General features: G+C 42.5%; 1 protein-coding gene and 1 pseudogene across 2 annotated transcripts; both read right to left on the reverse strand.

Annotated features, from left to right (window-relative positions):
* Positions 1-3248: 3248 nt before the first annotated feature.
* Positions 3249-4193, reverse strand: LOC138842058 (TM2 domain-containing protein 1 pseudogene; annotated as a pseudogene). Its single transcript, XR_011376585.1, has one exon. The product of XR_011376585.1 is annotated as a TM2 domain-containing protein 1 pseudogene (transcript).
* A 9271-nt stretch (positions 4194-13464) lies between these two features.
* LOC138822761 (mast cell protease 8-like) lies at positions 13465-16454 on the reverse strand. The gene is made up of 5 exons (XM_070015717.1): positions 16400-16454; positions 15049-15199; positions 14558-14693; positions 14085-14339; positions 13465-13684 (listed from the first exon to the last, which is right to left on the reverse strand). Exons 1-5 carry the CDS (start codon positions 16452-16454, stop codon positions 13535-13537), a joined length of 747 nt encoding a protein of 248 aa, XP_069871818.1. The 3' UTR covers positions 13465-13534.
* Positions 16455-17000: the final 546 nt, after the last annotated feature.

Consider the following 17000-nt stretch of genomic DNA (forward strand, 5'->3'; position numbering starts at 1 on the left):
CTGTTACTGATGAGCGTCTCCTATCTGATGAGCTGTTGGAGAAGGCCTGTAATGGTACCAACTGTCCTTTTAATGTGCCTGAAAGAGGCTTGTTTGATTTGTAGTTACTATCAGAATGGAGCTAGGCAGCTTCCCACCCAGCATGGTGGGAGTCAGATGACTCAACCTCAGTATTTTCTTACATTTTCTCCTTGTGTAATATCAATTAGGATGGGAACCCCCTCAACTGAGGGATCTATTCCAGACTCTTTCATTACACCTCTAGGACCTGGAATCATTGATTTTCCAGATAATAGTTCTTCCTTTTAGCAACTCATTCTTCCTGCATTTCTTTTTTGAAATTTTATTTTTCCTTGTGCTGGGTACTGGGGCTTGAACTCAGGGCCTGGATACTATCCCTCAGCTTTTTCACTCAGGGCTGGCATTCTACCACTTGAGCCACAGCTTCCAGCTTTTTGATAGTTAAGTGGAGATGAAAGTCTCATGGACTTTCCTGCCTGTGCTGGCTTTGAACTGCGATTCTCAGTTCTCAGCCTCCTGAATAGTTAGGATTACATGTATGAACCACTGGTACACAGCTCCTTATTTCTTACAGGAAAAGAATCTTTTAAAAAATCCAGAAAATCTTTCTAATTTCCTTACATCCTATATTTGATTGGAATAGTTCTGTATATTATGTGGCCATTATGAAGGGACCAGGGGCCAAGATCTATGTTGAAGGATTGAGTTTTCAATGCTTGCAAGAATTCTCCATTGAATGACTGACAGAAATATTTCTTTCTTATAAAAGTCTAATAATCTAGGTTGTGCTTTTGGGATCAAGGTATTTAACTACATAATCAAAAGCTCTAGACAGCTACATTGGAATCCTGATAGAACTCCTAGGTAGCCTTGCAACCCTGGGAAAGTTTCTTTATCTTAACTTAGTCCCTCTTATCTGTACAATGGATATAATGATAAGGAGTAAGCCTGGCGTGGTGACTCACACTTGTAATCCTAGCTACTCAGCAGGCTGAGATCTGAAGTATCATGGTTCTAGGCCAGTCTGGACAAAACATTATTGAGAGTTCACCAGAACTGAAGAAGCTGGGTGTAGTGGTATGTACTTACCATCCAAGCTGCAGCAGAAAGCATAAAATAGGAGGATCACTGTTCAAGTATGAGCTTGGGAAAAAGGCAAATCTTATCTCAAAACAATCAGTGCAAAGAAAAGTGTCTGAAAGTATGGCAGAGTGTTAAAGCAACTTCTTTGCAAGCACAAGGCTCTGCCTTCAAACCCCAGTACCATTAAAAAAAAAAGGGGGGCTGGGAAGGTGGCTCAGTGGTAGAGCGCTTGCCTTGCATGCCTGAGGCCCTGGGTTTGATTCCTCAGCACCACATAAGCAAAAAGAAAAAAGCCGGAAGTGGCGCTGTGGCTCAAGTGGTAGAGCGCTAGTCTTGAGCTGAAGAGCTGAGGGACAGCACCCAGGCCCGGAGTTCAGGCCCCACAACTGGACCAAAAAAAAAAAAAAAAAAAAAGGTAAGGATTAAGGAAAGATTTATTTTGTAAAGTATTAGATATACCAGGTATTGTTAGTGTTAACTACTAGCCTTCCAAAATCACTAATGTCTTCCAAGAGTTTGTGAACGGATGGTCTTTAAGTTGTACCGGGCCTGTGTGTGTGTGTGTGTGTGTGTGTGTGTGTGTGTGTGAATCCTGAGGCTTAAACCTTGAGATATTTTGCGCTAGGCTATTGCTCTACCACTTGAGCTACAGCTCCACTTCCAGGTTGTTTTTGTGCCTAATTGGAGAAAAGTCTCATAGACTTTCCTGCTCAGAGTAGCTAAGATTGCAGGTGTGAGTCACCAGTGCCTGGCTTATACCAGGATTTTTAAGGGGCCACAGGAACAAAGAACACATCCAACCCTTTGGTACAGGCTTCTATCTGCTCCAATCCTATTACAAATCAGAGAAATTCTGCACCCTCTACTCTGTAACTAGTCTTGAGGAATAGTTTGTTCCCTGGGGTTTCCCAGCCCTGTGGAAATGATATCCTAATCTCCCTGTTGTGTTTAAGGAGTTTAAGACTGGGATAATTATTACCATTATTTCTGTGTATTCTTTCAGTAACTCATCTCCTTCTCTATATGGCCTAGATTTCTTGTTAATCACATGACACAGACTTAGCCCTATCTCTGGCAACCTCAACCTTCTATTCCCTTTCTCTTGCTCCATATGAGATCTTTAAACAATAATTATGTCAGTGTACCTATCAGAATTTTCCATTTTTCCCAGGCTCTGGGATTCTAGATAATATTCCACACAGTCAGAAATGATTTGATGAACTGGCATTAGTTTCTAGTCCCTGGTGATACAAAGCAGTCCCTGGTCTTCTAGCTCAAAATCACAGCATAGATAGCAGAGGGCTGCAATGGAGAGATGTGCAAATTGCGTGGGATGATATTAAAGGGGCAGCGAATGGAAGGTAAGGTTAAACAGGGGCTAGTTTTGGACAACTTTGTTTACTATTAGAGTTTATCCTAGATCAGGTTTTTTTTGTGCCTGTCTTAGGGATGAACTCATTGCCTGTGTGTTGTCCTTTAGTTTTTGCTCAAGGCTACTGCTCTACCACTTAGAGCCACAGCAGCTTTATCAGTAGTTAATAGGAGAAAAGAGTCTCACAAACTTTCTTGGCCAGACTGGCTTTGAACTGTGACCCTCAGATCTCAGCTTTCTTTGTAGCTAGTGTTACAGGCATGAGTCAATGGCACACTGGCATAGAACAGTTTTTTCTTCTATTTAATATTTTAAATTGTTATTATAAAGGTGATACACAGAGGATTTATAGTTACATAAGTCAGATAAATACTACATTTCTTTTTGGACAATATTACCCCTTCCCTCACTCTCTCCAAATTTTTCCCTATCATCCCCATCCACACGTTGTATAGTTCATTTTCAACATAGTGTCCAGTGAGTACCATTGCTGCATTTGTTCACCCTTTGTTCTTCCATTTCTGAGTATCGATCAGTTTTTTTTTGTGAATAAGTTATGCCTTTATTTTTCATAAGAGAAAAAATGACAAGTGGCAACTTGCCTTTATAAGAGACATTAAATAATATTAGAATAAAGAGCTATCTGTCTCATAGAGACAGAAACCTCAGAAAGACTATTATACAGCTTATAAACAAAGAATTATTAAATAAATCCAAGAATAATACACTTCTTTTTTGGTGGTACCAAGGTTTGAACTCAGGGCCTTGTGCTCACTTAGCTAGCATTCTGCCACTTGAGCCATGCCTCCAGTGTGGTTTTTTTGCTTGTTAACTGGAGATTGAGTTTTGAGGATTTGTCTGCCCAAGCTGTTCTTGAATCACAATCCTCCAGATCTCAGCCTCCTAAGTAGTTAGGATTACAGGTGTGAGCTACTAGTGCCAGAGACTATACATTTAACTAGATCAAAAATGATGACATGAAAAAAAAAAGATCAGATGGAACCCATCAAGTGGTGTTTGACGAAGAAAAAGGAATATCTGGAAATCCACATACTGGGTATTCTCTGTTAAAATCAAGGAGGCTCGACTCTGTTTATTAAAATATCTATGGATATAACTGTGTTTTTCTAAATGTTTCATTAGTGATACTCAGTCTTGTAAGTCTGGTTCCATAGTAATCTATAATGTAACTAGTTCCATCTGAAGGTCCAACAATCTGCATTGAAATAAGAATAAAATCAATTAGGCTCCCAATTCCACAAAATCCTACAGTGCAAAACTTTAATAAACCCAAGGCAGGGTATCCAAGATAAAATCCATCTGCTCCTAACCATCCAAGAAAAAGAGACAATGCAACTGCTACTTTGTATGAATGGCCATTTACATTTCGGCATGATATGGGCTTGTAAAAACCAGTTTCATTTCCAGTAAAATGTGTTTCGTTGCTACTGAAATCCTTACAAGTTATGTTGGGTGCTGGAAAACATTGGACATGAGCTGTGTAGTTTGTACAGTTAACTGGTTCTTGTGTAGCATCATTTATTTGAGGATCTTTACAAGTATATTGTCCCACTTTGAGGTTCTTGCACTTAAATGTATCCTGGTCCGTGTGGCGGCAGCCGCCCAAGTTCTCTTGGTGACCGAGCCACAGGAGCCCCAGGAGGCGGGCGGGCAAGGCCTCCGCAGAAGCGGGCCTGGAGGCCCTGGCAGCCGCCATCTAGATCAGTTTTTTTTATAGTAGTAACAAACAGAGCATAAAGTTTATCATCTTAACTGTTTAAATGTACAGCATACTTGTTTAATACCATATATGGTTCAGTGATTCATACTGCTCCTGGAGGCCACCATGGAGCTTTCTGTTTAATTACTCCTTAGGAAAACATAACCCACCTAAATTGACAAAAGAAAAATGCAAAGATTTAATTAATGTTTGACCTAGCATCTATTAAATATTAAAAAATGTTCCCTCTGCACTGGAAAGGCAGTAGATTTTGTAGAGTTAACCTGCCCTGTTTTAGTTCAACCCTGCTAACAACTAGACATATAATACAAAAATATAAAGCATGAAGGTACTAACATGATTTTCTCCAAACTCCCTCTAGTGGATGTAGGTAGAACATAGTTGAGGTTACTTTGCATCTCTTCTTCCTCCACACGGAACCCGAGAAGGAAGATGGGAGTAATGCTGGGAACCCAGATCTGAGATATATGGCAGTGCCAGCTACTTACCAACCTACCCTAATCCTGCTTTCTCCACTCTGAGAACTAATTGCCTGCTCCTGAAAACTTTCTGATGACAAAACAGTAGCCCCTAACTGGTGGCTCAATCCTGTACCTTGTGGAGCAGGGCAGAGCTGTGGATCTCTCCTTTTTCCTCCTGAAAGCAGGTCGGCTTTCCCTGGGAGCTGGGAGCCTGCTGGGCAGATATGAGGCCGCCATATGGTTGCTGCTTTGGCAGAAGTGGCACTTTTTGGCCAGGGTGGCAGCTTGCCTTCCTTGGCATGATGGTCTAGACCACCATGGCGCAGCACCTGTCTCTGTTGGATCTCTTTTTGCTCTGCCTTCTGCCTGTTCTTTCCCTTTGGCTGCCTCTCACTCCCATTGTAGAACACCCTACCAGGCCTTTGGCAAATTTCTAAAGGTGAGTTCCATTGCCGCACCCTACTTTAGGCTCCAAAAGAACTAAGAGCAGCTTACTTGGTACACGAAGACATCCATGGAACTGGCGGTGTGGTAGAGGGTAGGGTTAGGAGTGCCTGCAGTGGTCATGGACCTGAGGTCCAATCTCATACCTGCATTGAACCACCGATAGATGCCTATACTATGGAGCTTTCTGTCTGCCCATGTGGCCTCTACTTTAAAAAAATACTTTAAATTTGCATATACAGTATTAGTTATATAAGGGGAATTTCTTTGTGACATTTCCATACTTGCATATCATCTATCCCACTCAAACTCACCCCCTTCATCTTTTTCCTTCATTTCCCTTTCCCCTTCTTAGAACAATTTCAGCAGATTTCATTATTCTATTTTTCACATGTGCATATAAGCAACTTTGACCATAGTGACCCTTATTCATCCTTCCTATTGGCCCTTGCCAATCCAATTGATACCCACTCCCCTAAGCTGTCTAAGAGAGCTTGTTTTACTTTCCTGTCATTCATTTTTTCCCATTTACTTTGTATATTCATAGTAGAAAGAAGTTTTGCCATGATTATCCTACTGGTGCATATATTATAAATCAGTCAGACTAACCTCAGCTATTGCTTTCTTTCCCCTGTCCCCTTTCCTCTTATTATTCAACATCTTTCAGTGAGTTTCATTATGCCATCTATGTATATGTATACACACAATATATTTTGATATTATTTGTCATCCTCCATATTCTTTCTTCCTCTCCCTCTTTTTCCTTAAGCAGGTTTTTTTTTTTGTGCTTCTCCTAGGGCTTGAAATCAGGGCCTGGGCACTGTCCCTGAGCTTCTTTTTACTCAAGACTAGCACTCTAGCTGGGTGCCGATGGCTCATGCCTGTAATCCTAGCTACTCAGGAGGCTGAGATCTGAAGATTGCGGTTCAAAGTCAGCCTGGATAGGAAAGTCCATGGGACTCTTATCTCCAATTAACCACCAGAGAACCAGAAGTGGCGCTGTGTGCTGAAGAGCTCAGGGACAGTGTACATGCCCAGAGTTCAAGCCCCATGACAAAAAAAAAAAAAAAAAAAAAAAAAGACTTTCACTTGCAGCCTTTTTGGTAGTTAATTGATGATTTCCTTGCCTGGGCTGGGTTGCTGATTTCTTTCTCAGTCTGTTCATTGGTATATAAAAAAATACTTTGAACTTGAGCAGATGGTTGAGGTTGGATAGATTGGGGAGGAGAAATGCTGGTAGGGATGACCCTGATCAAGATGCACTGTATGCATAAATTGGCGTGATGAATTGAGATAGAATAAAAAATAAATTAAAAAAGAAAAGTGTTTTGAAAGTTGTTTATCAGATCTAGGATTTTTTGTGTGTGGAATTTTTAGGGTCTTTAAAGTACAAGGTTGGTAGCATGGGTGGCTCATGCCTATAATCCTAGCTCCTCAGGGAGCTGAGATCTGATGGCCACAGTTTGAAGCCAGTCTGGGCATGAAAGTCCATGAGACTCCAATCTACCTGGAATATATCTGCCTAATTTATAGTGCTTCCCATCCGGTGTTTCTAAGCATGCTAACTTTCAGTACTGGATGCTTCTGAAGAACGTGATGTCCTTGTAGAGCAGAATACTCTGGCTTCTTTCTTCCTCATGCTGAAGGAAGTTCATAATAAATATCCCTCAAAAGCTTGTTAGATGTGTAATGGACTATTTTAAAATGTGAGATGCTGTGCAATTGAGGAGGGAAGTTGCTAATGTAATCTGAGCCTCATCACCGACTTATCTGCCTAAAGCATTTAATCTTCAGGACAAAGAAGGAAGAGTACATATGAGTAGAGATCAGAGTGAGATGGGAAATGGGCCAGAAACTCTGCTTGCATCAGCCTGTGGAACAGAGATGAGGACACACCCTGTTAGCTTAATTAGATTCTGGACAAGTGTCCTAGCATAGCTGAATGGTTCAATGTAATAAGGAGAATGGGAGGGTAATGTTTTAAAATCTGAGTAGATGACAACTCTGTCTCAGTTCATGTAATAGCTCTTGTGATAAAAACTACCCAGTGTGAAGAATGAGAATTAATAGTGCTTATTTTCAGCTACACCCTTCTACCTTTGTCCTGTGCTATTCTGATAATTCAGCACTTTCAGATGATAATGGTGTGGACCCACCAGGTATCTTGGAAAACAGTCCCCTGTAATTTGTGTGCACTGATTATTAGTTGAGGATGGAGTGAGTCAAAGGTGGATCTTAGACATAACCTGAACTTAGACATTGTGGAGGTGCTACCATATGCCAGGCCTCTGGGCAGGGGGCGGGGGGATGGTCACTTACCTGCTTCATCACTGAAGGGCAGAAGAGCAACCAGAAGAACAGGAGTGTGAACATCTTCTCCTGACCAGTTATAGAGTAGCACCTGCTTACGCCACCTAACTTTTTATCCTTGACATGATACAGGAAGGATGAGGAACAGTGACCACTAATTTCCTCCTGACTGTAATTTCAATATGAGAGCTTTCACCATAGAGAGCTTTCCCACAGAAAGGTCTGTGTGAGTGACTCGTAAGAAGCACATTGTTAGGCAGTTGCTGGTGAGCATGAACACATTCACCATAGTATTGTTGGACTCTCAGAAGGGAAGAGACTGGGGTGGGGGAGTATTAATCAGAAGTGGCATCTATTTCCTCTTGTTCACATGCTCCAATTTCTATAATAAAATCTCTCCACCCAACTCTAACCTTTTAGAGCTTAATTATTTCAATACTCCAAGAAAAATTTCTGTTTGTAAATTTAAAAGTACCCAGCACTGCCAGGTGCCAGTAGCTCATGCCTGTAATCCTAGCCACTCAGGAGGCCGGTATCTAAGAATTATGCTTTAGAGCCAGCCCAGGCAGAAAAGTGTAAGACTCTTATCTCCAATTAAACACACACATGAAAAACCTGGAAGTGGAGCTTTTGCTCAAGTGATAGAGCATCAGCCTTGAACAAAAAAGCTAAAGAACAGCTCACAGGCTAATACTGGCGTGTGTGTACCCACCCACCCACCTATACACCAGTACTAATCTTTCCTATGACATGCTAGAGAAAAGCAAAAAGTCTAGTCATCAAGCAACTTTTTAACGTTCAGCAACTATAAACGCTTGAAGATGGAGTGAAAAGTATAGATTAAAGATAAAATGGATGGGATATTGGCAACAGAAATAGGATTTATAAAAATATCAGAAGAGGTGAATTTCAGAGGAATAATTTTGCTGACAAATAGACTTGTGTTCCATGTGTGGTCCCAGGTCAATCTGATAAAGCAAATGTTGTTCTAAATGCCTTGAAGTCTCCTGAGTATGAATGACATGAGGGGGATGAAAGTAGAGATGGAGAGAGGAGAAACAAAGCTTCCTCATTTACTCTGAATTACCCCACATGATCATCTTGTTCCATGTGGTCAGGCAATCCAGTTCTTTACTGAAGACTGTGATGCAGGCTAAAGTTTTTCCACTTCATGGCATCCTGGGTCAGGTGCGGTACCAGCCAGAGAGGTTGCTTTTGCAGTTCTATGTACACAGGGGACCAAGTATGTTGATTTTTTTGTATGTGCTAGTACAGAGGCTTGAACTGAGGGTATGAGTATTGTTTCTTAGGGTTCTTTTTGTTCAAGAGTGGTACTCTACCGCTTAAACCATACCTCTACCTCTGGCTTTTTGGTGGTTAACTGGAGATAAAAGTCTCATAAACTTTTCTACCTGGGTTGGCTTTGAACTACAATCTTTACATCCTAGCCTCTTGAGTAGTTAGGGTTACAGAGCCCTGCTTGTTAATTTTTAATGTAAAATTTAAAGATGTGCTTCAGTTTATAATACAACTAAACTAACATTTTAGATCGCTTCTCTTGGCTCTTCTATGATTAATTCAGGTATGAGAAAAACCTCTAGAATCTTACATCAAGCTGGATATAACATTTATTCTGATTTTGCTTCACTTGTCACACACCAACCTGAACTATATCAAGGATTGTCTCATTTTCATTTTCTGCCCCACAAATGAGTGTTCTTAATAGGAGACACTATTGATTTATTATCCTTGTTATTTTTTTCCCACTTTTCCTCATGCCAACTGGCAAAATATAATTATTTTCTTCAGTGTTGGATGATTAATGATTCTACATTGGCATTCTGAATTACTCTGCATCTGATAAAATAAAATATGGAAGTTGTAAGTGTAGAAAAATCAAAGATGATGTTACCCCAAAGTACTTGTTTTTCATTTAAGTGCATCTTATTGCATGGAATCATGAGCCTTTTCACAATTTCTGCAGCTGATGGCTTGTATCACATTTTTGTGGTAGGTAGTTGTCCTTTGAGTTATTTAGGGCATTTTTGGGGCTACAGTCTACCTCACACATGACTCAGGCCTCCCTGTCTCCCAGGACGTCTGAGGACCCATGGATATTGGCAGGCAGTAGACCTTGTAAGCTGTTTATCACTCCGCTCTTGTCCTTGTCTCTAGGGACCATGCTGAGCTGCTCCTGACTCTTCTGCTATGAGCAAGGGCAGGAAGCCTGTGTCTGAGCTCAGCCCCTGTGCAGGGAGGGATGTTTAGCTGCTTGCTAACAAATGTGTTCTTGCCTCAGGACTCAGTGACCAGAAAGAAGAAAGGAGAATAATAGGACTTGAGAAAATTTGGGAGGTCCATGAGTTGGAGATAAAATTGTATAGAAAAGAAAACATTTAGCCGGGCACTGATGGCTCATACCTATAATCCTAGCTACTCAGGAGGCTGAGATCTGAGGATCTCGGTTCAAAGCCAGCCCAGGCAGGAAAGTCTCTTAGACTCTTATTGCCAATAAACCACTAGAAAACTAGGAGTGGTGCTTTGGCTCAAGCGGTAGAGCACTTGCCTTGAGCTGAAGAGCGCAGGGACAGCGCCTAAGCCCAGAGTTTGAGCCCCATGACCGACCCCCCCAAAAATGTTCGAAGGAAGAGCTGATGGAAAGTTTACTTATGAACATCCTAATGAATTCCAAGGAGGAGAAACTCAGGAGAATGGCCACGGTGCTCTAAGCCATGTTCCCAGTGCCTGCATTAATTTTCTTCTTTCCTACCCAACCTTCTCTTCAGATGGTGGATCTCTCTCAGTACAGCTACCATTTTGGTGAAGAATTCTCAGGGGAGAAAGCTGGACATTGGCCACTGCTGAGCCCAAGCTTGGGGATGATGGGGTTCTCCTTCTGGGCCTAGAAAGCAGACTGCTCCAGAGGAAAATGGAGGCCCCTCCCCGACAAGCTTCTATTCTCCAAATATTCCACTAGAATGTTGTTACTCTCAGAGTAACTCCCAGAACTCAGACACAGGCTTCCTGCCCTTGGTCATAGCAGAAGAGTCACCAGCAGCTCAGCGTGGTCCCCAGAGACAAGGACAGAGGGGAGTGATGAACAGCTCACAAGGCCTACTGCCTGCCAATATCCATGGCGGGGAGGCCTGAGTCATGTGTGAGGTAGACTGTAGTCCCAAACATGTCTTAAATAACTCAAAGGACAACTATCTACCACAAAAATGTGATACAAGCTATCAGCTGCAGAAATTGTGAAAATGCTCATGATTCCATGCAATAGGATGCACTTAGCTGAAAAACAACTACTTTGGGATAACAATGTTGCTATTCCCAGAGGTTGTTTAAAATTAAAAAGTGCAATTACATTGAAATATCAAAACATAACATTTACATTTTAACTGGTTGCACATGTGGCTTTAAGTAAGTTCACATTGCTACCACCACTCATCACAGACGTTTTTCATCTCCCCAAATGAATTTCTGAACCTGTGCAAATATCATCTTCATTGTCCTCCATACTTCCCCTGAAAACACCATAACATTCTGTGTCTGCTTGGATTTGAAGATTGTTACATGAATACACACGTCTTGGATGAGTCATGATTTCTCACATTTCATCCTGCTCATTACCCTGTTGACTAACCAGACCCTAGTATGTAGTAGGAAAATTGTGCACACTCAGGAGGGTGGAAAGGCATATTTAAATCTCTATAAAATGAGGAGTGCATACATTACTGTGCTTAATTTCAGAAAAGGAAAGAAACTATCACTATACCTTTATCATACATGTTAATAGTTTTATTAATCCTTGAATTCCTTCATCACACCATAAATAATCATTATTGATTAGTTTCAATGAATGCATAACATACATAGAAAGGAAAATAAAGTGGGTGCTGGTGGCTCATGACTAAACTTCTAGCAACTAAGGAAGACTGAGATCTTGGTTCAAAGCCATCCTGGGAAGGAAAGTCTATGAGACTCATCTCCAATTAACCAGCAAAAAGCTAGACGTGGACATATGGCTCAAGTGGCAGAACTCCAACCTTGAGTGAAAAAGCCAAGTGAGAGCATGAGGCCCTGAGTTCAAGCCCCAGTGCTGGCACCAGAAAAAAAAGAAAAGAAAAAGAAATGCTCTAGAAGATTACAACTTTTCACATGAATGTATTAAAAATGCATATAAAGGTTATAACAAATATTGTTATGATTACTCATCTTTTTCTGTTATTATTTCTAATGGTTCTTGTCTATTTCAAAGTTAGATCTCTTCCTATTTGAGTGTTTGTTGATAAGAAATAGACATCAATATTACATTGAGTTTTGATTTCTGTGCCTGTCAGGTGTACAAAGTAATGTTTTATTCCAGATTGCATTAATAGGGAAGAAAGTAGAACTCAAGGTCCTGGGACTGCAGAAGGGCAAATGTGATATGTAATCTTGAGGTACACCTGTGGTCCTGGAATTTTGAGGTTTCCCTCTTACTCACATCAATCTGTTGTTGTTGTTTAGAAGGCATTAATGAGCAGTCTAATTTTCTAAAAAAACTTCAGTGGAGCTGGCACCTGTGGCTCACACCTATAATTCCAGCTACTCAGGAGAATGATATCTAAGGATTGCAGTTTGAAACCAGCCCAGCCAGGAAAGTCTGTGAGACTCTTACCTCCACTAAAGAACCAAAAAAGCCAGAAGTAGAGCTGTTGTTCAAGTAGTAGAGCACTAGCCCCAGGACTGGCACCAACACCACACACACACACACACACACACACACACACACACACACACACACACACATACATACATACACACACACACACACACCTATGTGGTCTCAAGGCTTTTACATTCTGGTTCCATTTATTCAATGGATCCATACTATCTTCAAGGTCAATGCTATCTTACAGTCCCCCGTAGAAATGACAGTATACTTCCTCCACACAGCACAGCCTACAATATCTCTATCCTATGTTGAACTCTCAGTATATGTCCAGCTGCTCTCAGATCCTTCCCTGACTCCCTGGGCCCTGCACAACTAAATATTTGAGTTGCTCTCTGTTGAATTTTTTTAAAATCCAGGAACATGTGTATCATGTGCAATGTCCCCAGTGGTGTGACAGCTGTTTCTCATTATCCAGGAGTAAGTAAGCTGTCAGCTGCAGGGAGTCTGTACTCAACACATACATGTACTAGCAGCAGGTCCTGTCCCGGGGCTCATGGAGAAAGGTTGCATCAGTGACGTTTGTCATGTTAACAGCAGGTTTGTCTTAGAGAAAGTTTTGGTTTCAAACCCCTCTGTATTACTTGAGTGAAACCTGAGGATCTGCACATGGACTATGGAATTTTGCTCATGACAATCCCTTTAGTAATAGTCATGCTTGTTCTCACCACTGTGTCAATTAAACGCTGGTTAAGCACTGCTTATTTATGTTTGGTAGAGGTAGCAAACTCCAGTTGTGCTGTAGAGGCACCAATCATCTCAGACACAAGAGGCCATCATTGATAGCTGTTGGAAATGGGACCTAATCAAGATACCTGCACAGGATAAGTGAGATAGAATCTACCGAATGGGTGGCAGATGACTTTGGGCCCACACCAGGGCTCTGGGAAGAGCTGTCTTGGGTGAGAAATGCTGAGCTGGTCCTGCCACAGTGGAAATGTGTCTAGAGGGTTAGGAACATGGCATGCCACTCCCATTGTATAGTCTGATTTTGGGTTAAGAGATATCCTGGCATTCCCTGACACTTTTCATGAAAGTAAATGGAGGTCATAGGGAAGGCTCAGGTAAGACAGAAAGGTAGGAGAGAAAGATGTCATCCAGAGATCCACAAAGACTGAACCTAGAGGGTCATTCAGAGAGTCTTGGTCTTTGCTGATAGGATGTGAGGTGCACAGGTGTGAACCAGAAGCTCTGTGAAGAGTGTTCAGAGATAATGACCAAGAGGAGAGGAGAAAAGGGTGAATGGGGAGGTGGCACATAGCTGTCAAGAGACTATATTAAAGGAAGAAAGAGAGATCAGATGATTCCTGGAGAAAGATTTCTTTATTAATAGTCAGGTATCCACACCCTGGGAGATGGATGCTGACCCAGAGTGCAGAGCTTATCTTCTAGAGATGCTCCAGAAGTTTTATTTTTCCCACAATCCAGGGAACATAACTTGAGATCCTTGTGAAAATTGCTGGAGGCTTAGCAAAATGACCATAGTTCACAATGCCCTGAGCCACATTTCTACACACCAGTGGTGCTCCGGCATCACCCTGTGGAATGAAAGAGACATTTCAGCAGAGATTCTTCTTTTCCCCCTTCCTGGCACATTTTCTCCTTCTTGCTTTCTGTGCTCCCCAAGTGCCTGAGTTTTCAGAGAGAAGGTATGAGCGGCCATCATTAGTCTTTTCCCAGCAGGGGACTCTGTGATATGCTTGAACAGAAGGTATTTGGCTCTGCTGTGTCTCTCTAGTTCAATCTAGGCCTCAGCTCTCTTTTTATTTCTCCATGGACAAAGAGACTGGATTGAGGACAAATCTGGATTTCCATGTGGCTCTCCCCACAAGTGACCTTAGATTAGTAGTTGCTATGGAGGTGAAAGAAGGCTTGGCTATGTGTATTCAGTTTTGCTCTGCCAATGCCTGAACAGCACAAGATGGCTATGTTACTGACCTGAGAAGGGACCTTCTTGTCCTTGGGATCTCCCACACACAGTTGCTTGGCATTACTGAAGTTTGAGAAGATGGCTTTGCATGTCTGTGCATTCTGAACTTGCAGGTCCACTTCTTGGAGTGTGTGGGAATATTTGCCATTGGTCAGTAACCCCCAGCCTGCCACACTGCACACCTGCCAAGGCCTCACCCAGTCATGTCTTGATGGCAAGTCAATGATGTTCACAGCTCTGGTGATTTGAACTTCGGATTTAAGCTGGTCAGAGAGATGTTATATGGTAGTTTGGGGCTAGTAAAGCAGGATTGAGGATGTCTGAACCTCCCCTGCCTGGAACACTCCCCCCACAAACCCCATTCTCTTGCACTTGGACCAGTAGAACAGCCTCCCATAGCAAAAGACGGTACTAAGAACCTGAATTAGCTGAATGCTCCCAGCAATCTGTGTGGATAAATCAGAAGCAAGCAAGCTCGTACCTTTAGCAGCATGATGTCATTGAGCAATAGTTTACTATTGTAGTTCTCATGACGGATGGCTTTGGCTACAGGAATGACCACCTGAGTGTTTTCCTTTCTTTTGATATAATGAGCACCCAAGGTGACATTTATTTTGCTACAAAGATAAGATGGATAAGACTGAGCTATTGTCCTAGGTCAATTGTCATAATACTACAATTCAGTCTCTGAAGTCAGGTTGGAAGCTGAGCAGCTTAAGGCAGAGAATAGCAGGTGAGTCCTGCCTTAGTGCAAATATAGACAGTGTTGCCTTTCCCCCCCTCCTACTCAGCAATGTGCAGAGGCTGGGTCTCCAGCAACCTTCCTGCCTCCCAACCCTTCTTACCCATCCTCTAATGCTGTACTATCCTCTCATTTGGGTCAATTAGGAAAACATCAGGAGAATATTTATTTGCCCTTGACTCTATCCACTCAGGGCCCTACCTGAGCCAGACCCAGTTGTTCCTCCTCACCTTCCATTACAGTGAGCAGATGTCATTACAATATCGCTTCGTACCAGGAATCCAGTGCAGTTATCCTGGACAGACTTGAGATTATAGAAGTTTACATATGCTATGTAAGGCCGGGAGTGGGGTATGACCTCTTCACCTCCTATGATTTCTCCTGAAAGAGAAAGGCTTTTGTGGATCTGTAGATTTGCAGAAACCAAGGTCAAGGTCTGTGCCTGGATGACAGGAGGTTTCATGCCGGGCATGTGTGTGGACTTGGACACAGAAGGGGAGACAGTCTTAGTAGGAAATGTGAAAGGAAGCCTGGCTTTGTGGGTGCCCTGGTGGGCTTAGAGCATGACCTCACTCTTCCCTTGTTTTTCATCTTCTTCTTCCACAGATGAAGGATCTCTGCCTTGCGTGGAATCACTTAAGTTTCACCTATGTTTTAAAGTAAAAGACTTGAATTCAATATAAATGTCCAAAGATCTGAAATATACTTTCTGACTGACCATGGTTGCTTCAATGTCCAGTGCTTCTCAAACTACTAAGAACTTACTTATTTCCATCAATGGGTTGCTAAAAAGTGAACATAATATGCCCTCGGAGTGGAATACAATGGCTTCTTTTTCCTTCCACGCTCAGTGATGTACATGCTAACTATCCCACAAAAGCCTATTAGATCCACAAAGAACAGCTCAAATAGGTTGTGCCTGTTAGCTGACATAATCTCCACCTCAGTCAGATGTAATGTGCCTGAGGTCTTGAGCCCTATGGATGAAGAGGGCGGAGTATAAAGGAGTTGGACTGATAGTGAGATGGGGAAATGAGCTGGGGTCTGGGTGGGAGCTCAGCCCAGCAGGATGCTTTGATCTGCTGTGGAGCAGAGAGGAGGCCACACTGATCTCTCAGTGTGGTTCTGGGTATGGGTCTGGCAGAGCAGAGTGGCTAAGCAGATTGGGAGAAGGGGTGTGTGTGTGTGTGTGTGTGTGTGTGTGTGTGTGTGTGTGTGTGTGTGTGTGTGTGTGTGTGTGTGTGTGTGTGAAAGCTGAGTAGAAGTTAGCATGTCATGTATTAGTCAGAGGAGAGCTCTTGGGATGTAGATGTCCCAAAGTGGGGAGTAATGCTATTTTCACCAGTGGCTTCTGGCTATTCTAATAAGTCAACTTTTAAGGTTACAGAGACACCTACTGGGTGCCTTCGAAAAAGTCGTTCTTTGCATTTCTGTGCACTATTCAGTGATAGAGTTGGGGTTCAGTACACTTGGGGAGAGAGAAAGCCAAAGTTGGATCATAGGGATAGCCTGACTCAGCACTGAAGAAAAGTCAGTGCTGCCTCAGACCAGGCCTCTCTGAGGCCGGGGATGCTCACTTACCTGCTTCAGTGCTGAAGGGGAAGAGAGCCAGCAGGAAGAACAGGAGAGGGACCATCTTCTCCAGAAGTCTGACCAGGTACAGACTAGCCCTTGTTAACTCCCCCACACTTTTTAACCCTGATGTGAATTAAGGAAGGTCAAGGTCGGTGACCACTACTTTCAACCTGACTCTGTCATTTTTATCTAGGGCTTTCACCGTATCTCTTCTCTTCCCACAGAAAAGTCTGAGTGGTGAGCATGTTGTAAGAAACACACTGTTAGGCAGTTGCTGGTGAGTATGACCACAATGTTTCAAGAGCCCAGAGCCTAAGATTTTCTTTTTCTTTCTTTCTTTTCTTTCTTTCTTTCTTTCTTTCTTTCTTTCTTTCTTTCTTTCTTTCTTTCTTTCTTTCTTTCTTTCTTTCTTTCTTTCTTTCTTTCTCTCTTCCTTCTTTCCTTCCTTCCTTCCTTCCTTCCTTCCTTCTTTCTTTCCCTCCCTCCCTCCCTCCCTCCCTCCCTCCCTCCCTCCCTCCCTCCCTCCCTCCCTCCCTCTCTCTCTCTCTCTCTCTCTCTCTCTCTCTCTCTCTCTCTCTCTCTCTCTCTCTCTCTCTCTCTCTCTCTC

The sequence above is a fragment of the Dipodomys merriami genome, unplaced genomic scaffold (genome assembly GCF_024711535.1).
Source record: "Dipodomys merriami isolate MVZ:Mamm:240054 unplaced genomic scaffold, mDipMer1.0.p SCAF_1, whole genome shotgun sequence".
In the NCBI taxonomy this organism is placed as follows: Eukaryota; Metazoa; Chordata; class Mammalia; order Rodentia; family Heteromyidae; genus Dipodomys; species Dipodomys merriami.